Source organism: Myotis brandtii, unplaced genomic scaffold, assembly GCF_000412655.1.
Source record: "Myotis brandtii unplaced genomic scaffold, ASM41265v1 scaffold187, whole genome shotgun sequence".
NCBI lineage: Eukaryota > Metazoa > Chordata > Mammalia > Chiroptera > Vespertilionidae > Myotis > Myotis brandtii.
The window spans coordinates 4,564,750-4,587,983 of record NW_005356944.1 but is presented as its reverse complement, the minus strand read 5'-3'; the positions used below and the strand labels follow the sequence as shown (position 1 = coordinate 4,587,983).

The window sequence follows — 23,234 nt, the reverse complement described above, 5'->3', positions numbered from 1 at the left end:
TGTATTATGTTTTGTACATATTGAGCAATGTTATTTTTTTAAATGCAGATAAAATTATGGCCTTATGTAGATTATAATTTTTCTATTCAGCTTGCAATCTTTAAAAAAATGTACTCTTTTTCCTATAAATCTCTTCCTGTTTGTAATAAATGTTGGTCCATGTCTGTGTGATTATTCAGATTTTACTCTAAAACACAATATGCTCTGTAGTTTCCTAAATACATGTATGATGTAGTGTGGGGTGTAAAAGAAAACAGGAATTATTTGCAAACACAGACCTGAGTCATTAAATATCTGAAAGTGCTTTGAATAATAACATAACTATTTTAAAAACATAGGAAATATTTTCATGTTTACTGTAGGCAGTAAACTTCTTTTTGGGTTTTATTATAATGTCTCTTCCCATATTCCTTTATATTGTAGCATAGATGTTTAGGTGTTGTCACTTCTAACATGGTCTACACATTTTTTTTACTTGAGAGCCTTTTCTCTTCACCCAAGGCATTGTGTATAATAAAACTACTTGCAAACAGACATAGTTAATTTAGATAAAATTTCTTTTTTTAATCTCATTTTCTATTCTTTATGTCTTGTAGGTAGTTTATTATTTTATGTGAAATGTAGGCATTTAATTTTAAACAAAACCTTGCACTATTCAATCTAATAGCCTTTATGTTTCTCAACTTTTTATAAAACAATTATATTTTTTGAAGTCACTGATAAGCATTGAAAAAAATGGTTATCTTTTTCCCTCGGTAAAGACTCTTAAACTTAACTCATCTTCTTTATATTCTATTTTTGTATGTGTAATAAGAGTTATGGTATGTTTTGAAAATGTAGAAAGGCATCTCTAAACAGATTTTAATAAAAAGTACATACATTATATTTGTTTTGAAACAAAAAGGGCTGTTTGATCGTATAATGTGCAGTTCCCCTGTGGGTGGTGTTTTAGCCTAAATTTCATGAGCATTTATGGAATAGCATAACATTTAATTTACAATACCTAATAGTTCAAAAAATTATTGGCATTGTAGTCAATAAGATTTTCGGGGATTATTTTGGTATATTACCCTCTATGCCTATCTCGAGAGGTATTAAAGATATGCTCCAACATGGCATCCATGAATAAGCACAAACACATTTAAGCCCATCATAATGTTACCGTTAGAAGCTTCCACATTTGGATATAGAACTAATTATAATACACACAAACGTTTTAGGGTGCTCTGTATTTTGGTTCTAACTTGAGCATAAAGGAACCAGGTGGCAATTAATTGACTTTCTCTTAAAAAACAAAGACCTCTTAAAGTCAAAGGTTCAGCTATTTTCTAATGGATTCATTGTGGGGGTTTTTGTTTAGAATGTACTTTCATCTTGCAAACAGCTATTTATTTGAATGAGTCTGTTTCAAGGCACTTCTAAGAAATGAAGATGTTATAATAATACTAGTAATATCAATTAAAAGCTGTACTTCTGAGTGGACAAGACTGCATTTATTTGTTTATAAATAATTTACTTTTTAAATTTTAATTTTTATTACTAAACAGTTTTGGTCTTACAAGTTTGGAGCAGAAAACATAGTATAATGGTGTAATCAATTAAAGTCTATAATTTTTTCTTCTACATATTCACTGTCCACAGCAATATCAGCAAAATTATGAGTATTTGCTTTGAATACAGCTTGTTGAGAAACTAAACAGCATTTTTAATAACTTGGGGTAAATTTTATGGTTTTGTATGCTAGAAGGCTTCCAAAGAAAAATTTCCCATTTGGAAATACTAAGTAATAGTTATAAAAACAATCTTATATCTAAGACAATATATTTAAATATAGTTTTATAATAATAATTTGAAAACATTATTGTAAGTCTTTGTCTAATGATTCTTGTATGGGAAATGGTCTTTTTTTCCTTTTCCAGTTTATTGAGATATAATCAACATTTAACATTCTATAAGTTTAAGGTGTACAACACAATGATTTGATATATACACATTGCAAATGATTACTGCAGTGTTTAACATGCATCACCTCACATAGTAACAAGGGAAATTGTCTTTTGTGGTGACATTTTCTGTACATTTTCATATTGAAATTGGAGAAGAAAAGTATTGATCATTTCATGATGATGGTTTTCTTGAAAAAATTTCTATTAACAAACCCTGAATATGCAGGTATTATGTATTTAAAGCCAAAGTGAACATTGAATTTAAATCAGAAATTTAAAGCTGGAAGACAAAATAAAGTAGTTCAGCCCTCTTGTTTTATATATGAGTAAAATCAAGAGATGTTGTTTCTTAAACTCAAAGCTCATAAACCACACCAAATGTATAGGTATTGCAATTAGCATGCTAGTGTTGCTGACATAGTCTCCAAAGAATGGACACATGGAATCTGTTATTGTTAGGTGTTTTGGGAATTGAGACATTGGAGGGCAGCAATTGAATCTTAATGCTATGAGTATGTTTCTTACCTTGCAGAATACTCCTTAAACTTGTCTGGACTATAAAGTCTTTTTGCTAATTCTTTCAAATGTACCTTGCTGTGCTTTATCAATCAGTATATAATCAATCAAGACTTAATCTTAGAAGCATGTATTATGTGCCTGGGAGTATTCTTGACAGTGTGGTAACTTTCTGAGGCCTGCAGTCAGGGTTAGGGTTATGTAAGATTGGATTTCCCAAGTTCCCAGAATAGTTGTGAGATTTACATTCAAAGAACACTCCAAGTCGAAAGAACTTATTTATATAAGTGTCTGTGACTTAATTCTTATGTAGTTAGTGGAGTGGTTACTTGTCATGTGCCTCAACTGCAAGGTGAGAATTCTACACATTATCTATCTTATTGAAACAGTGGCCTGGTTATTTTTTGTAGTGTAGAAAGATGTTTAAAAATTTGTTAATTTTTTTTTAAAAGGCAGGGAATCTGTAGGTTACTCTATAGAGGACATATGGAGGAATAAAAATGACACAATTTAGAATATGGTGATGTAGGACTTTCTTTTCTTGGCTCTTCCATTGAATTACTGTGACTTTGGGAAGCCATTAATCTCTCCCCAATTTTTATTAGGAAATTTTTAAGATAAAAATTACACAATTTAGAATATGGTGATGTAGGACTTTCTTTTCTTGGCTCTTCCATTGAATTACTGTGACTTTGGGAAGCCATTAATCTCTTCTCTCCCCAGTTTTTATTAGGAAATATTTAAGATAAAAATTGAAAGAGTAGTATGAATATTACTGTAGATGCCTCTGTACCTTCCATCTTGACTCAGTATTTTGTTTTGCCACGCATGCTTCTTTCTCTGATTATATAAAGAATATAGTCCTCCATAACCACAATATCATCACACTGAAAAGGACCAGCGGTGTTCTAATATAACTAGAGGCCTGATGCATGAAATTTGTGCAAGGGGCTTGGACCTTGCAGCCCCGGCTTTGTCCGGAAGGTCGTTTGGCCTGGTCTAATTAGCATATTACACTTTTATTATTATAGATATCCATCTCATGTTTACCTTTTTCTGTCAGATTTATCGTTTCTAAAATTCCCTATTTCTATGATCAGTGAAATCATTTGAATTTCTGCTGTGCCTTCTGTGTATATCAGTTTACTACACAGATTTCATACTATTCTTATTCTCGTCCCCTAAGTAAACTAGTATGAAATCAAGTGTTTTCAATGAGCTGTGAATTGTGACATAAATGGAAAAGTTTCATTCACTGTTCCAGGCGAGAGTTTTCTTTAGACTGCCATAATACTGAGGAATGGGGTGGGAATTTTAATTTTTGTGGCTCCTACCCAAAATATGCATGGAACTGTACTGGAGTTCTTAAGAGCAAGCAGGTGCTTTTCAGTTCTGTTATATTTTAGGTGTACATCTACAAAACTGAATTTTATGGAAAATAGTATTCTATATGAACATTATATAAGCAGAAGTATGTGAGGAAGACATTTTGAAGGTGAAATATTCTAAAATAGAGTTTTAGAAGTACAAAGATAGTCTTCATTTTAAAAATCCATTTTAAAATGAATTTTCAGTTGTATTTTGATGGTGATTTTTTTTTCTTTATTCTGATTACTTGCCTCAACAGTAACTAAAATTTAATAGGCTTTTAATATATTCTTGGAACTGTTTAGTGCTTTATGTGAAATACTAGGTTATCACATTTTACCATTTGAGTTAGGTATCTATTATCCCTCATTTTCTTATTTTGTTCAGCTTTTCTGAGATTTAGAGGCCTTAAGTAGCTCTCCTAAGCTCAAAAACATTAAAGGTTATGCTACTGGGAAGTAAGTGGAAAAGGTGGTATTCTAATATCTAGGCCTAGGCTCCTAGTCACTAACCACTATACTAACTAAGCTAAGGAACCTAAAGTACAGTATATTGTAGAAATAACTATATAGTGGATTCATAACTGACATTTTTCTTTTCTTAAGAGTATCTTACATTCTCATTTAGTTATTAGGATTTGGGGTTACATTTGAAAAAAAATTCAGCAACTCAGCCACATAAAATTTCTACAAATCTTTTAGAAGATGACATGTTACAATCACTTCTGTGCACCTCATCTCGTGGTATGTATAAAATCTTAGCTCTGAAACTCTACTTTGCCATTTGTACTTTCCCCTTCACAGTTTGAAGTGTTTTAGTCATATGTACTTGGATCTAATTTCAAATAGCAGGAATCCTGTACACAAAACAGGCAAGTTTTAGTAATTACGGACCTTTAAGAACAACACATTCTTTTTTTTTTTTTTAATATATATTTTATTGATTTTTTACAGAGAGGAAGGGAGAGGGATAGAGAGTTAGAAACATCGATCACCTGCCTCCTGCACACTCCCTACTGGGTATGTGCCTGCAACCAAGGTACATGCCCTTGACCGGAATCGAACCTGGGACCCTTGAGTCTGCAGGCCAACGCTCTATCCATTGAGCCAAACCGGTTAGGGCAAGAACAACACATTCTTTACAACCCCAAATGCTTGGACGCTCTATCCATTGAGCCAAACCGGTCAGGGCAAGAACAACACATTTACAACCCCAAATGCTTATTTACATTCAATATTAATGTGAGGACAATAAGTTTTACTTTTTGGTCTAACAATTAGGAGTTTTATTAGAATGGAATATCTGCTTACTAAACAGTTTTCTTTATATTTTTCTATCCATTGAACTGTAGAAGACTTGCAAAATACGTTTTCTGATAGCATAGACTGTACTTTATTGTGGTTTTTTTTTTTGTATTGGATGGGAGACCTTTAAAATATTTGAAATTATAGTCATGGTGGTGTGGCTCAGTTGGTAGGTGCATCGTACTGTACAGTCAGGGCACATACCTCGGTTGCTGGTTTGATCCTTCGGGGCACATGAGGGAAGCAACCAATTGGTGCTTCTCTCTCTCCCTATCCTTTCCCCTCTCTAAAAATCAATGAAAATGTCTTCAGGTGAGGATTTTTTTTCAAGTTGAAATTGTGAAACAAAATGTAATGAAATAAAATATTGAAGTCAGAGGCACACAATATCTAGCTCTCAAAAAAAGGTTTGAAGGAGGATCTTGACTCCTGTAGTTAATGGAAAAATCACATTTATTGAAACTGGACCAACATTTCCAGTTGTTTGTATTTTGTGCTTTAGCAGACAGACATTTAAGAAATATTTTTGAGTACATCTCTCTGTCACTGGAAACTGAACTATCTTCATGCAGCCTCCTGATATTGCTCAGTATATTATAAGTAAACCATTAGGATATATCCAAACTTGAAATTACCTATGAAACAGTTTTGCAATTTTAAGGTTCCCACAATCGAACTGTAGAAATTTGGTGTATTCAGTGGTGCTTATCCTAAGATACTTTTTGTTTTTTGTTGGGTGGTTTTGTTAATCCTCACCTAAGAATATTTTTTTCCATTGTTTTTCAGAGAGGATGGAAGGGAGGGAGGGAGGAATAGGAGAAAAGAAAGAAAAAATCTGTGTGAAAGACACACATCAACTGGTTGCCTCCTGCATGGAACCTGCGACCTTTTGGTGCTTGTGGCCAATGCTCTATCCACAAGCAACACTGTTGTGGGGCTTTTGATACTTTTTAGATAGGAAGAAAAGTATAAGCTGTAGTTTAACTTTCATGAGATTCTCTGCAAATTAAAATATGCAGAATTTTGTACCCTAGCTGGTTTGGCTTAGTGGATAGAGCGTTGACCTACATGCATGGAACCTGCGACCTTTTGGTGCTTGTGGCCAATGCTCTATCCACAAGCAACACTGTTGTGGGGCTTTTGATACTTTTTAGATAGGAAGAAAAGTATAAGCTGTAGTTTAACTTTCATGAGATTCTCTGCAAATTAAAATATGCAGAATTTTGTACCCTAGCTGGTTTGGCTTAGTGGATAGAGCGTTGACCTACAGACTTGAAGGGTCTGGGTTCGATTAGTCAAGGGCGCACATGCCCCGGTTGTGGGCTCAATTCCCAGTGTGGGGTGTGCAGGAGGAGGCAGCCAATCAGTGATTCTCATCATTGATATTTCTATCTCTCTTCCTCTCCCTCTCTGAAATCAAAAGTATTTTTTTTTTAAAAATAAAATATGCAGAATTTTGTTAGCGAACGCTTTGGCAGGTGATTTTATATGTGGAGCCCTTAAAAGTACCCTGAAACAGTGGGTGTTTAGTAAAATGACTTAAACAGAAGCCTATTCATATACAGGGTGAGGCAAAAGTACATTTACAATTCACATGGAAAATAATAAATAATACAAGAATAAACTCTGTTTCGTGTACTCACAACTATAAACCTACTTTTGCCCCACTATGTATTTGTCTGGGTTATATTCAGAAAATATTGCCAGAAGAGTTACACTATTTTTCAGTGGTATAATTGATGAATTTATAGGTTCTCAAAGTCATCTTCAGGCCCCACATTATCTATTTTCATAGGTTTTTATTTGGCTATAAGCAGAAAAGTACGTAAAAATGTCTTGTTTCAGGTTCTTGCTTTGACTTTATATATCAGAGGAAGATGGTGAATTACTTTTTAAGTATGTAGTAAGTGCATGATAGACACTTAGATGCTATAGACACCTCTGAACAAATTTACAGTTTGGTATAGGAGATGATTATAATAAGTGGTATGCTATAATAGAGAAAATACCCATGTTTGAAAGAAACAAATATTTGCTGAAAGGGGAGAAAAACATGCTTTATTTGAGGTATTGAAACAATCTGATAGTTTAAAATTTTTATTGATTTTAGAGAAACATTGATTTGTTATTCTACTTACTTATGCATTCATTGGTTGATTCTTGTATGTACATTGACTAAGGATTGAATATGCAATCTTAGTGTATCAGGATGATGCTTCAACCAACTGAGCCACCCAGCCAGGGTCACAACTTGATGGTTTTTTCGCTGAATTTTGCTTCTAGTTCTTCCAAGTGTTTTAGGTGACTATTACATAAAAATTTTTTAAATTATGAAAACATGAGCTTGATAGTTAATCTGGAATTGTAGCTAAACTGTTAATTAAAGAACTGGAGAAAAGGCATTAACATCTGAAATTTTATAAAGGCCAAAATAATGTGAATGTAATTTTGCTCTAGGAAAACCTTAAGTTGAGATATTTATAATTCTGGGCCCTTGTTTTAACTCAAATGCCTACATGAATTTAGAAGTTAACTGAGTGGAAGTTTCCTTTTCAAAGAAAAATTTCATATTGGCTAGAAATTCTTTTTTGGTTTCATTTTTATATTTGAGTCTTAAGAAACTAATAGAAATAAGAAGCCATGAAACCTTATTGCCTTTAATAATCTTCATATAGTTTTGGGGAAAATGTGACATTAATTGAACAGAGTATTCATTTTGGGATAGAAAGGAAGACTTTTTCTAAGGGTGAAAATTGAGGAGTTCTCTCAATTTGATTCCTAGAAAAATTTTCACCATGAGTAAAATGTTTGTACCACATTGCCAGTATTTATTTTTCAGTAACAGTTTCCAGATTGATTCCTGCACAGAAAAAAAAATGATCCTCATTTGTTATGTGAATTGTATTAATGAAAAAATTTGAAACTATCTCCTTATTTTGTTAAATGCATATGTTAATATGCAAGTGTGCACTAAAAGGGACAGTTATACCAACAGGACAAAGAATTGATTACCAGGATTTTTAAATGCCACTTTTATTAATATCAGTATCAAAAATCAAAACCCTTGAACTTATGTCCTGGCATCTTGTGAATATTAATAGAATACTTAAAGACTGGCTAAAATTAAGAAAAGTGAAAGCACAGAATTGGTTTTCAAACATCTCTTTAACAAAAATTATTGGTAAATCTACATCAGTCCCTAAATTTTATTTTCAAAATTTTGTAAAGTCCAAAAATATTAGGGAATATTTTTTACCTATGGCAATATGTTAGATGAATAATGAGAGAAATAAGGAATTGTATTAAGGGGATAGTGATTTATTGTATTTTTTTTGGAATGGTATATGGAATACATTGTTTTTATAGCAGTAAGTAATTGAGTAAGTAATTAGTGACTTATGATTGTTGATTGGGTGATTCTTGATTGGGTTTGGCCACTTTCTGGAATCTTCCAATACATTAGAATAAGCAGGGTTCCATTACAAGTACAAGTTGGATATAGTAAAAAATATCAAAATAAATCATACATTTATATGAATTTATATTTCTGTCTAACATTTTTATATGTTTCATAGACAGTTATTAGTCATAAATTCAGATAGGTTGTTTAAATAAATTTTTAATAATTAGAAAAAGTGTAAGGAGTAAATTAGGGTACCAACTTAAGTATAGGATTTTGTGCTTGGTATCTTTGGTAGATAATTCACATAGTAGTCTCTTCAGTCACACTGGCTTTATTAAACATTAACATATTCCCACCTCAAGGATTTTATTTACATTAGCTCTTTTATCTTCTCTAAAGAAATTTATCCAGATAGCTGCCTGATAAAATCCTCTGGTTTCTTCAGATTTTTGCTAAAGTGTTATCTTCTCAGTGAGGTCTGCTATGGCCATCCTATGTAAAATTACCACTTTTATTTCTAACACCTCAAATACTTGTCCTTTTTTTCACCTATATAATACCATCTTCTGATAAAGTAACCAGTTTACTGTGCTTAGGGTTTGCCTTCTGTGCATTGTTATGTTTTAGGAACCTAAAACAATGCTTGGTATAATAGTGGCACTCTAAGTATTTGTTGTATGAAAAATTCACAGCAGAAAGTATTATCATATTTTACAACTTGAATTTAATTTCTAAGATTTAGAGTATGATATCAATTTATAACAATTTATAAAATTATAGGTGGCCAATACCTTTACTGTTAACTTACATTAAAAAACTTACACATTAAAAATACATCTTTACAGTTTTTATAAACATACAAAACATATTTGAGTATCTTAGAATAAGCTTCATTTGTATTTAAAATTCATGTATGACCGAGAGAAAGATTTTTAAAGAATTACTCAATATAAAAGGCATAACTAATTTACCTAATGTTTGGAAGTACCTTTTTTAAAAAATGTATATTTTTTTATTGATTTCAGAGAGGAAAGTAGAGAGAGAAACATCAGTGAGGAGAGAGAATCATTGATTGGTCGCCTCCTGCATGCCCCCTACTGGGGATAGAGCCCGCAACCGGCCATGTGCCCTCACCTGGGAATCAAACCTGTGACCTGGTTCATAGGTCTATGCTCAACCACTAAGCCACCCCAGCTAAGCTGGAAGTACCTTTTAAGAAAATGTTTGCTTGTGTTTTCAAAATACTTTCAGATAAAATTTAAAAACCTGATACAGAAGATAAATCCCTGACTGCTTGCAATAAACTTTTAGCCACATATGGGGCATCCCCCCAAAATATATATACACACTTTGACTAATTATAGAGGCAGTTATTATTAAAATACATTTGTTTTCAGAATTGAGCTATCAGCTGTTAAAGTGTGCACACATTTTTTGGGGACACCCTATATATTGGAGTAAAATTTCCAAGCCAACTGTATGTGTATATATGAGATGCAAAATTGAGTTTTCACAGCTTTTGTCACATTGGTAAAACATAAGTATTCCAACCCCCCAACCCCCTTTGCACAACTTTGATGTCGTGTATGTGTATAGTGCCAGCATGTAATTGAGGAGAGAACATTCATTAAGACATATTAAAATATATATAAATTCCTATTTTAATTTAATCCATAAGCTTGACTTTATATAGGTTTATTTTTAAAACCATGTAAAAGATTACTCTAGCTTTTGTCTTTTAAAAAAGCTGTAGAATTTGGTGTTAAATATTGTCATTTTTCTTTTTTTTTCTTGTGGCTTTCACCCAAACTTTCTTTACTTATGTATAGCAGACATTAAAGGTAAGCTCAAATTGGTAGATTTATAAAGTGTTTCAGAGAACTGAGTTACACCTATTTGGGAATGCTATAAAATATTACAGGAGATATATTTGATTGAGTTCTATAATGTTTTTAACCTTTGGAAATGTAGAGTTTCAATGACATTGGATTTTAAAGTTTTTAGTTACTTTTTTTTTTTTTTATAAGAGTATTTGAGCCAAACTGACGACATTGCTGGGAAACAAGATCACAAATGCTCCTTTGGTTGCTTTAAATTAGTTGCTAATTTTTTTGAAAGCTGTCCTATGTAATAAAGAACTAATATACATATGATCGTCACACCCTCATGCCGGGGCCGGTGGACCTGAGGCCGCACCCCCGCCCGGCACTGGGCTGAGGGACCTGAGGCTGCACCCCCCACCTGGCAGGGCTTGATGGGGGACCTGAGGCCGTGCCCCCGACCCTGCAGGGCTTGATGGGGGTGGGGCCAGCCGGGTCTGGGTCTTGCACGATTTTGAGGCGCACGCAGGTGGATGGGGACTTGACTCTGGGTCCCGTGGTGTGCCCCAGACCTGACAGGAGGGAAATTTTTTTTTTTTTTAAATATATTTGATTTTTTACAGAGAGGAAGGGAGAGGGATAAAGAGTTGGAAACATCGATGAGAGAGAAACATCAATCAGCTGCCTCCTGCACACCCCCCAGTGGGGATGTGCCCGCAACCAAGGTACATGCCCTTGACTGGAATTGAACCTGGGACCCTTCAGTCCGCAGGCTGACGCTCTATCCACTGAGCCAAACCGGTCAGGGCAGGAGGGAGATTTTCATATAAATTTTACAAATTTTCTTTCATCTCTGACACTTCTATTATAGATAAAGGGAAAATAGCAATATTAAAATATTTCCTCGAATTCCCTTTTAATGTGCATGAATTTTGTGCACTGGGCCACTAGTATGTTAATAAAATATATTTAAGAGGATTTGGTTAATATGATGAGCTCTTCTATGTAGATCAGCTCTCACTGAAAACAAGGCAGGCTGCTGAACAGAATTTTTGAAATATCTTAAAAGCATTGAAGAACTGAATGCATTATAAAGAATTACCAAGTGGAAAACAAACACAACCCAAACAACCTTTCCTCCTCTCCCCCAAAAAGAACATTGGGAGATAAGCTGAGTACCTAAACTTCTTATTTTGAGAATTGTTGCCAAACTGAGAATGCTTAGGCTGAAATTTTGAGTGCTTCTAGAGGTTAAAGCAGCAAAAGTCAAAGTTCAAGGCATACCCAACAGGACATCCTCTCCCTTTAAAGCTGTGTGCAGGCAGTACTCAGGATGACAATGACCAGATACAAATGAAGGCTACCTTCCTAACCTTGGGAGACTGAGGAAAGTCGCTACCTGTAATCCTGAGGAGAGTGGAATGGGAAAATCCTGAGATGTTATAACGATAAGTTGGCCCTTGCATGGATTTGTGGTCCAAATAAAGATCACTTGGGTATTTCAAAAGAATTTGAACCATGAATGTTAGTGGACTCGACCTGAATTATGCTCTTAGGTGCCTAGTAAAGCTTATTCAAACCCTTTAAAAATAAATTTTTTAAAATTGAATTTTCAAGAGCGAGAGGCAGAGAGAAACGTCAATAAGAGATAAATATCGGTCGACAGCCTCCTGTGCACCCCCTACCTGGGCATCTGCCCTGAACAAGTATTGAACTGACAACCTCTTGGTGCATGGGATGATGCTCAGCCAACTGAGCCACACTGACCAGTCTCGAATCCTTTCTTGATGAAAAGTAGTTCAATTGTTAAAAACTAAGCAAATAAGGAACTGGCATATAGTAGAAACATCTGCAAAGATTTCAAAAACTAGAATTAAAAGTTGAAATAGGTTGATATAACCCATTAGAGCTGAAGAGAGAATTGGAGAATTGAAGAAAAACAGACTGGAGCTTAAAGAGACTGAGATAGAAAATAAGAAACTAAGGATTAAGATCCACAATGGATAGAGTGAAAATTTGCAATTGAAGTTTCAGAAGTAGAAGAGAAATGTTGGGACAAATCACAATTTTAACAGAAATACTAAGGATTTTCCAGAATGGCTAAAGAATTCAACAGTTTCAGGATGTTCAATGAATCTCAAATAAGAAAAATTACCCACCTATCCTTATGAGAATGAAACTATAGAAAACTAAGGACAAAAATATAAATCACAGAAACAGTTGGATACAAAGAAAAATGACCGAAGGATTGGCAGTTAACTTGACAACTCCCCAACAGCAACAATGGAAACCAGAAGACTGGAATTGCCTCTTGAATTTGCAGAAGAAAATGAGCTGTCAAAATTCTGTATGCAGGGAAAAAAACCTATGGAGTGAAAAAAGATATCCTACTGGTAGACACAGTGAAATAACATTGTTAGTTACATGTATACTTTTGGACATTACTGATTGTAGCATAACTTCAAAAAATACAGGAGCACTGTTTTATGGCTGGTTTTCTCTAAAGCCAAGATGGCAGCCAAGCAACCCCTCTCTGAAGAGTGTAGGGTTGCTATTAATCATGTGGCACATAGTGATGTTTATTTATCTACTAGAGGCCCGATGCATGAAATTTGTTCATGGCTAGGGTACCTAGGCCTGGCTGGTGATCAGGGGCAATCTGTGGGGTGATCAGGAGGGCCCTTGCTGGCACTGGCCTTGGCTGGCCTGGGGCCCGTGGGCTGGGGGCAGCTCCTGCGTTGAGTGTCTGCCCCTGGTGGTGATTGCACGTCATAGCGACCAGTCATTTCACCAGTCATTCTGCCTTCTGGTCGGTGTGCATATTAGGCTTTTATTATACAGGATGGCCTGTTATTGAAGGCCCAGAAGAATCTCATCTTGCCACATTCTTTGAAAATCAAGCTGAGGTGAAAAGGAAACATGGAAAGCAATTCATAAGATACCTAAGAGAATGTAAAAGTACGATACCTAAGAGAACGTAAAAGTACAATCTTCCTTCTGGTGATTAAGAGGCCTGAGAGCCCTAGATGGTTTGGCTCAGTGGATAGAGTGCCCGCCCTCAGACTGAAGGGTCCCCGTTTCAATTCCAGCCAAGGGCACATGCCCGGGTTGCAGGCTTGATCCCCAGTAGGAGGGTGCAGGAAGCAGCCAATCAATGACTTTCAGCATTGATGTTTCTCTTGCTCCCTCTCCTTCTCTGGAATCACTAAAAATGTATTAAAAAAAATAAGAGGCCTGAGATAGATAACTGGGGAATAGGCATACAAGCTCTAGTCTGCTCTGGAATTGGAGAACCAGTTAACCCAGTGGTTCCCAAACTTATTTGGCCTACCGCCCCCTTTCCAGAAAAAATATTACTCAGCGCCCCCTGGAAATTAATTTTTTTTAAAATTTTAATAGCAATTAAACAGAAAGATATATGTATTAATGTTTCTACCTTTTTCGTAAAATATAGTAAAGAAAGGTGTAAATTAGAAACATTGAAGTTTGAAATTATGAAACTATTGAACTCAGAATAGAAAGGTAATACCAAAAAAAGTTAAAACAAATGCACCTGTAGCCATCACTGCCCCCCTGGATCGCTGCAGCGCCCACCAGGGGCCGGTAGCGCCCACTTCGGGAATCACTGAGTTAACCAAACCCCTGCTAGACGTGAAGACCATAGCTTCTGCCAATAGCGACACTAATACCTTATGCTTCATGGATGAACAGAAGAGTAACACAGACTACCTGCAACACCAGCTAGTATATCTTAAGGAATTAGAAAATCAGGCCCAGGAGGAGGAAGACCCATTGAAAAAGCCTGAAGTGTTAGGTAAATAGGCCCAACATCTGAAGGCAACAAAGCAAGTCTTGCCATTGTAGTAGGTCCCAAAATCAGCTACTTACCCTTAATCTCCATTTGTCAAAAGACTGCTTTCCTTCATTGGTGTGTATATAAATAAATCCTTTTGCATCATTAAAAAAAAGAAACAGATTTGTATATTTTAAAGAATATCTTTTCATTGAGTAAGAATCCATCAAGTCACTCTTTATTTTTGTAATAAACTGTCTTCCCCCAAGTCATTCTGTCATAATGAAAGTTCTCATAAAATTAAAGGACTTTCATTAGAATTGTAACAATGGTATTTTTTAGCTTCCTTTTTAAAGAGTTAAATGATTGAATTTTATTTTTATGTTTATTTATAAATAAACTTGGTAAATCTCATTTTATTTGTTTAATGCCAGAAGTTTATAAAGTTTGTGGCTTACAACAGTTTCTTAAATGTTGACTTTTAGTCATATTTTTACCCATGTATATTACTATAGTAATCTCATTGTTAAAAGTTAGAAATAATCTATAAAACTTTTTTAATATAGTTCAAAAATCCAAGATAACACGAGGGACCTACAATGAAGTCTTTCATATACCTGTCTTTGAGGCACCCACGTGTTCAGTGTGTTTTGTTTTTTTCTCCTTTTACAGGAATAATTATGTAATCTTATGTTCTGTTTTTCACCTTGCTTTTGTTTTTTTGTTTGTTTTTTTCTTGAGTAACTGTGCCTCTTTTTTTTTTAATTTTTTTATTTGTTTTTTGCTTAAAGTAAATTTTAGAGGTTTTGTTTTTTTTAAATAAGTACTTACTTTTCCATATTTTGTTTAACCTATCTCCTACTGAACGACATTTAGTTTCTTCCCAAACCAGTTTTATTGTAAACATTTCTGCATTGACTATTATCTGTATACGTGTCTTTTCCATTTGTATCAATATATCTATATATAAAATTTGTAGATGAGGACTTGTTGAATCAGAGTATGGGATTGAAAACTTTTTTATATCCAAATGGCTTTTCACAGAGTTTTTAACAATTTAAAATTACATTGATAATGCTTGAAAGAACCAATTTTATATTCTCTTTACAAAATATGTTATTACACTTTAATTTTTTGCCAGTTTTCTTAGGTAAAGAATTATAATCTCAGTGTAGTTTTGATTTTCACTTCTTTTATAAATGAGATTGAGTACATTTCCTATTTTCAAAGACCTTCATATTTATTTTTCTGAGGACTGATCTCCTTTACCCCAATTTTCTGTTGTTACTTAATTTGCAGGAACACGATATATTAGGAGAGTTAAGGGAAATGTTTAACTTTTGCATGATTACTAGAAGTTCAAATAATTTTGATATAACTAAATAGTATGTTATCTTTACTGCTAATGTTTTTCTTAATGTCAGATTAGAAGGAATGATAAGTATCTTTGAAAGACCAATATTTTCCTTTGTTTTGGTGTTTTACTTGCTTTAAATATTTTTCTTTCAAAAACATGTCGTGCTTATAATTTCACTTAGTTCATTAAAACCCGTTTCTCATTTAAATCTTGTTTGCAAATTATTTTTCTTACACGTCTCAAATCTTTTATATTGCTACTCAATGTTAGAAAGACATAAGACTTGAATTGCCAATATGTAATGATAATTTTAAATAGATTTAATAAGAGTATGTTTCTGTTGGTAGTTACATTTTTCCCCTTAAATTGATTTGCCTATAAAGTATTTGTGAAGAAAAATCTTGATTCACAGTATACATTTTCTTAAGTTATTCAATAAGGTCATTGAAAATAGAAAAATGAAAGCATCTTTTAGGAATCATAGAGATCCCTTTGATGTGAGTTTTATGTAGCATATGGATTATATTTGTACTATTTAATATTAAATATTTTAAAAATTTAGTTTTCCCAATGGTGATGTAATTAAACATTTCATAAAATCTAGTTTGTAATAAAATATATTGATTTCACCCCCCTGTACCCTCTTCCCTCTCTTCCCCAGCTGCAGGATATTGATTGATTGATTGATTTTTATTTTTTTTTAGAGAGAGGGGTTGTGGGGAGAGAAATATCAATTTGTTGTCCTATTTTTTATGCATTGATTGGTTGCTTCTTGAACCTGCAAACTTTGCTAATTGGGACTGGACAACCCTCTAACCAAATGAGTTCTCTTATCTGGTCAGGGCACATACAATCTAGTTTTCCAACATGCTTGCCTTCCTATCCAACAGTGTATTTCAACTGTAGCAATTGAAAGCCCATCCTTAAGATTATTTTAATAGTTTTTTTGTGTGCATATTGTGGGATGATGGACGGAGGGGAACAGAACAATGGTCTTGTTCCTGTTCTTCAGGTTTAGGTAGTGATTAGGAAAGGGCTGTCGGGAGCTCAGGTTCTTCGGGAAACTGAGTATTAGGGAAATGTTATTTTTCCTATTATTTTTTATATCACAGCTTTTGATCATCTGAAAGCTCTTACTAACTTGTTACATAAAGCCAGGACAAAATTAGATCTGTATATTAGAATCCACCAGAAAGAATGACCATGTATTTATTAGATTACAGGAGCCTTCCTCCAGACTTCATTTATAGGATAAAATACCATCTTGATCCAGAGCTTGTAGGTTTTTTCCTCTTCAACTTTATTTACATTTCAGTGATAGCACAAAAATCTCCTTTTAATGGCAGGAATTCCCATCTGATCTTTATTTCCTTCTTCTCTACTGAAACCTTAGTGGGTATTCCATATAGGATTTCAACCTAATTTGTTACTTTTGGTGGTATCACTTTGGGAAATATCAAAAACTTATTTTGGAGGGGTGAAATGTAAAATACTAACCAAACATTTCAAACCAACGGATATAAATAAAATTCCAGAGAAAGTAGTGCATGCTTTTGTTCAGTCTTTAAATGTGACCCTGTTTGGAGAAATGCACTTAGGAACTTACGAAGTAAGGGGAAAAAATTTTAAATAAGTACCTATTAGATTACATTATAAACATTCTGGAGATAATACTTAAAATTTCCAAATAGGACTTAACTCATTAAAATAGAACGAAAATTTCATCTGTGGAACATGTCTCTCAGCGGAAAATGATTCATCTGTCTCTTAATTGTGCTGGAATTTAATGTTTTAACCTGAATTTTTTGTTTTTTTAAAAATACATTTTATTGATTTTTTTTACAGAGAGGAAGGGAGAGGGATAGTCAAAAACATTGATGAGAGAGAAACATCGATCAGCTGCCTCCTGCACACCCCCCACTGAGGATGTGCCCGCAACCAAGGTACATGCCCTTGACCTGAATCAAACCTGGGACCCTTCAGTCCGCAGGCCGACGCTCTATCCACTGAGCCAAACTGGTCAGGGCTTTTCTTGGTTTTTGTAAAGGTAATTAATTTGGTAGGTATATCTACCTATTTAAACCTCCACTCTCAAAATTCCAGTTTTTCACCTTTTACTTTGTAATTTGAGGCAGTGTTATATGGGAAATCATGTTTTCATTCAAGAGAATTAATGAAAAATAAAATTGATTTGGGTGTTTACATGGAATTCTAATAAGCCATGTAAAAATCTTTTCAAAATCCATATTAGAGTTTTAATGGGTCCTTAACTATTTTTAAGGATAGATAGTATTTTATTCTGAATTGACTGACAGTATAATTTGTATCACTCTTCCTAAAACCTTTTAAGTGTGGTATTTTTTGTTTTGTTTTTTAACAAGAATAACAACTCCTGAGCTTTCTATACAAGTTCCATGGTTTCATTTTTATATTTCCAATAATAGTTAAGTTAGTACAATATTAATTCCACAAGTAGTAAATATTGAATCAGTGACAGATTTTTAGCCACATTTACTTAGCCATATTTATTGAATGTCACTATATGTGGGCACTATTCTAGGTGCTTGGAAATAAACTGATAAAAATCCGTGCCTTTGTGGGATTTTATTTTATTTTCTGAAAGACAGTGTTTATTGAGCCATATCTCAAAAAAGGACCAAGTCCTGGGACATACAGTCTAAATTACCAGCAGCAGCACTAGATAGAGAAATCAAACATGTCCTGTGGGATTTTTTTTTATGATGAAACTAGAGGTCAGGTGCACGAATTTGTGCACCAGCAGAGTGCCTTGGCCTGACCTGCGGGATGGGGCCGAAACCGGCTCTCCGACATCCCCCGAGGGGTCTCAGATGGTGAAAGGGCCCAGACTCGGCCGAGGGACCCCATTGGTGCACGATCGGGGCTGGGGAGGGACACAAGAGGTTGGCCAGCTGGGGAGGGACCACGGGAGGGCTCCAGGGCGTATCTGGCCCTTTCCTCTCCGTCCCCAGCAGCAAGCTAACCTACTGGTCGGAGCATCTGCCCCCTGGTGGTCTGTGCACGTCATAGCAAGAAGTTGAGTGGCCTTAGCATATCATTAGCATATTACACTTTGATTGGTTGAACGATAGACCAGACATTTAACATATTACACTTTTATTATATAGGATAATACCTAGATGGACTACAGAAAATATAGTTATTATATAATAGGCTTTCATAAACAGTTGTCACTGAAGCTAAATATGTGGATGAATGAAAACTTTGGAATTAAATGGTACAATTTTACAAAGCAAGCATAATGATATATCAAATGAATGGAAGTTGAAAAAAGATGAGGAAGGAAAAACAGAACTTGTTGTTTAAAAAGGAAAATAAATTTAAAAGAGTAATATAGCCCTATCTGGTTTGGCTCAGTGGATAGAGCATCAGCCTGTGGACTGAAGGGTCCTGGGTTTAATTCTGGTCGAGGGCACATGGCCCGGTTGCAGGTTCAATCCCCAGTAGGGGGCGTGCAGGAGGCAGCCAGTCAATGATTCTCTCTCATCATTGATGTTTATATCTCCCTCTCCCTTCCTCTCTCTGAAATTAATAACAATATATCTTAAAAAATAAACAAAATAGTAGTGTAATGTGGTTATTACAGGAAAATTTGAAAAGTGGAAGCATAATGGGAAATAATTCATATTTCCACTATCTTTTACCACTGTTAGCTTTTCTAGATACAGGTTTCTATAAAACAAAAACTCAAAACTTTGTTGTAACATGTTTTTTATATTTTTGTTGTTATTCATTATACGAAATTAATTTTAAATGTGCTAAATTAGTACATACAGATGTATGCTACTTAACCAATCCTTTATTGTTGTACATTCATATTTCCATTTTTTGCTTTATAAGTAACTAACATACAATTTTACTTAGGTATCTTTAAACATTTATGATCATTTCTTTAAACTGACCATTTAGAATTGGTATTTCACTATCAAAAGTTGCTAGCATGATCTTTCAAATTGAGTTAGGCAATGAGATTGTTTTGTTTTTTTTGTTTTTTTGGCAATGAGATTTTTTAATTGCTTCAGAATTTAGTAAAATAGTTTGTCCAAGTGTAAAGAGGAAAAGATTAAGTAAATGTATGATTTTGGTGAAAAGGATGACTTGGAGAATATTTGATGAACATTTTAAAGGAATGTGCAATTAAGTCATTTAAATTAAAAGTAGAAATAACGTATGCATATAGGATTGAGAGAACTAGAATTGGCTCATAATACAAATGCTGATTTTATTGGATACAATGATTAAAAGTATCAGTGGCAGAATTGCATAATGTAATTGAAACAATTTCAGATCTAAAATTGAGAGTTTGAATAGCATATTTGGATAAAAACATGGTAGTTTAGTCTGAGGAATGCACTATAAAAGTTTTATGGAACAAGGAAATGCGTTGTTTTCCGCATTCATAAATCTATTGATAGAAAAATACCAGAAGAGTAGGCACATTGCTCAAAAAGTAGAGAAATGTGATCCAGTTTTTGAAAACTGATTTTAAGAAAAACTAGGTAAATCATTTTCCTTGATACTAGATGTCTATTATAATTGTTACACTTATTTAGCAGCATAACAGTAAATCATCTATCAGCTCTCTTTTTTTCTTAGGTTCTCCTTTTGATTTTTTTAGATGTGATTTTATCCTTTCTCTTATCTCAAGCACTCTGAGTTTCTGTTCCTTTTCTCTGCCTGGTAATGGCTGTTTTTCAGAAATTAAATCAGTGACTCAAATACACATCTTTAATCCCACTTGTTTTATTTGAAAACCAATACCTTATGTCCTAACTTTAAAAAATTCCTGAGTTATTTATGGTTACCACATTAAATCCAATAAAATGTAAACTTGGCTCTGGCTGGTGTGGCTCAGTTGATTGCCATCCTGTGCATATAAAGGTTGCCAGTTCGATTCCCAGTCGGAGCAGCAGATGGATGTTTCTCACATTAGTTTTTCTCTCTCCCTCTCCCTTCTTCTCTAAAATCAATAAAAAAACATTAAAAAAAGAAAAAGTAAACTTGCCCTAGCCATGTAGCTCAGTTGTTTGGAGCATTGTCCCCAGTACTCCAAGGTTGCAGTTCGATCCCTGGTCAGGGCACATACAAGAATCACCTAAAGAATGCGTGAGTAGATGGAACAACAAATCAATGTTTCTCTCTTTTTCTCCCTCCCTCTCTTAAAATTAAAGCAATAAATAAAACACTGCATTAAAAATAATAAAAAGTAAACTTTACAGCAATTACCATAACATTTTTCTTCCCATGAAAAAATACACCTCTGGTTTTCCCCTCTGTATTACTATTTTTCTTTTTAAATATATTTTATTGATTTTTTACAGAGAGGAAGGGAGAGAGATAGAGAGTTAGGAACATTGATAAGAGAGCATCGATCACTCCCTCCCTCTCTTAAAATTAAAGCAATAAATAAAACACTGCATTAAAAATAGTAAAAATTAAACTTTACAGCAATTACCATAACATTTTTCTTCCCATGAAAAAATACACCTCTGGTTTTTCCCCTCTGTATTACTATTTTTCTCTCCCTGCCTGGCCTTCTCCCAAAGCCCAGGCCACTGTTACCCCAGTTAAGGATGATAGCAACAGCTTCTTAGCGATTTCTCTGCCAGTGCCTTGCCTTATCCCATGAGACTGAAAGCCACCTTTCTATCTTCCCCAATTTCACTCTCCCTCACCCCGCAACCCCACTGATGAGCCATAGTTTCTGTACTTTCATTATTGGGTGACATCCACATTTTGTGTATATCAGTTTTAAACTCTGCTTGGCTTTTTGTTTAGGCCCTCTATAATGGACCGCCACCACAATTAGCCAGCCTACTTTCCTAATACATATTCTTTCCACTCTTCCACAGAAAACTTCAGAGACTCACACAAACCTTTTTTCCTGGATTTCATCTGCTCAGCAAGACTTTCCTCAGTAACTAATTTGCATGGGACTCCTTTTCCTCTTAACTTTATAGGACATGGCAATATATATAAAATTAAATTTAGTCCTCTGTTCTTCCCAGTAACTTCGTGTTTCCAACTTGATTATAAGATCTTTAATAAAATCCAGATCCATGGACCCATATCCACCTGGTAAATCTGAAGCACACACTGCAAATATTTTTTAGTTGGTTCAGAAAAGTGGAAGATTAATACCAAATTTGGTTAATACAAAAAATAAAAATGGCCCTGGCCAGTGTACTAAGTGGGTAGAACATCGGATTGCAGGGTTACTGGTTCAGTTCTTGTCAAGGACATATACTTGGGTTGCAGGTTTGATCCCTGGCCCCTGTTGGGATGTGCGCAGGAGACAACCAACCAATGTTTCTCTTTCTTACCCCCCTCCCCCTCTTCTGTCCCTTCCACTCTCTAAAAATCAATGGAAAAAATGTCCTCAGTAAGGATTAACAAAACAAAACAAAAGGAATGTAAACTCAATCTGAAACTGTAATTTGCCCTGCAAATTATAATTTCAATTCTAATGTTACTATAACTGGTTTATATTCTCTACTCATATTTATATTCTCTACTCAGATTTGTTGTTTCTGTAACACAACTTTAAGTGTCTTGAACAAAATTTATGGGATAGCAATAGGTTTTAGCCAACTTGTTAAATCTAAATCTGTGTATATGTAAGCATACATTTGTTTTTTGTTTGTTTTTTAGTTTTAAAAAAATTTAAATCCTTACTTGATATTTTTTCCATTGATTTTTTTTTTTTAAGAGAGAGGGAAAGATAGAAATATCAATGTGATAGAAGCTCATCGATTGGTTGCTTCCTGCACACGCCCTGACCAGAGCCTGGGCTGGGGAGGAGCCTGCAACCGAAGTAACTGCCCTTGATCAGTTTGGAACCAGGGACCCTTTGGTCCACAGGCCGATGGCCTATCCACTGAGCCAAACTGGCTAGGGTAGTGTTGACCAATGATCAAGGAGGTCACAGTTCTATTCCTGATCAGGGCACATGCCTGGGTTACCGGCTCAGTCCCCAGTGTGGGGCATGCAGGAGGTAGCCGATCAATGAGTCTCTCTCATTATTGGTGTTTCTATCTCTCTCTTCCCTCTCCCTCTCCCTTCCTCTCTGAATTCTATAAAATACATTAAAAATGTATGCAATTAGCCTCATTTCATTTATTGGATATGGTTACTATAGTAATAGATTTGGAAAATGCCATAGACAACCTGTGTCTAGATTTCAACAATGTCTCTGAAAGTCTTTTATGATTTCCGTATGGTCAAGATAGAAACAACCCCCATGGATATTATTAATTAACTAGTGGCTTAGTGCACAAAATTTGTGCAGGGGGTGGGGCAGTATCCCTTAGCCTGGCCTGCACCCTCTCCTATCTGGGACCCCTTGGGGGATGTCCAACTGCCAATTTAGGCCCAATCCCTGTGGGCCTAAACCGGCAGTCAGTCATCCCTCTCAAAATCCGGGACTGCTGGCTCCTAACCCCTAACCTGCCCGATCACCCCTAACCACTCTGCCTGCCAGCCTTCTCGCCCCCAACTGCCCTCCCCTCCTGTCCTGATCGCTCCTAACTGCCTCTGCCTCGGCCCCGGCACCATGGCTTTGTCCAGAAGGATGTCCGGAAGGTCTCCTGGAAGGTCCCCCGATCTAATTAGCATATTACTCTTTTATTAGTATAGACTAGAGGCCCGGTGCACAAAAATTTGTGCACTCGGGGCGGGGGAGGGGGGGG

The 23,234-nt window shown here is 35.0% G+C and overlaps 1 protein-coding gene across 4 annotated transcripts in view; it reads left to right on the top strand.

Moving 5' to 3' along the window:
• The window catches only part of CSTF3 (cleavage stimulation factor, 3' pre-RNA, subunit 3, 77kDa), a 72,786-nt gene that overhangs the window by 22,405 nt on the left and 27,147 nt on the right, over window positions 1-23,234 (top strand). For 2 of the 4 annotated variants that reach the window (XM_014538156.1, XM_014538155.1), the window contains one exon: window positions 4,458-4,573. The exons of the other annotated variants lie outside the window; for them this stretch is intronic. In XM_014538156.1, coding sequence (XP_014393642.1) covers window positions 4,535-4,573 — 39 coding nt within the window. In that variant the 5' untranslated portion in view covers window positions 4,458-4,534. The remainder of the gene's footprint in view (window positions 1-4,457; window positions 4,574-23,234) is intronic. 4 annotated transcript variants of the gene reach the window in all.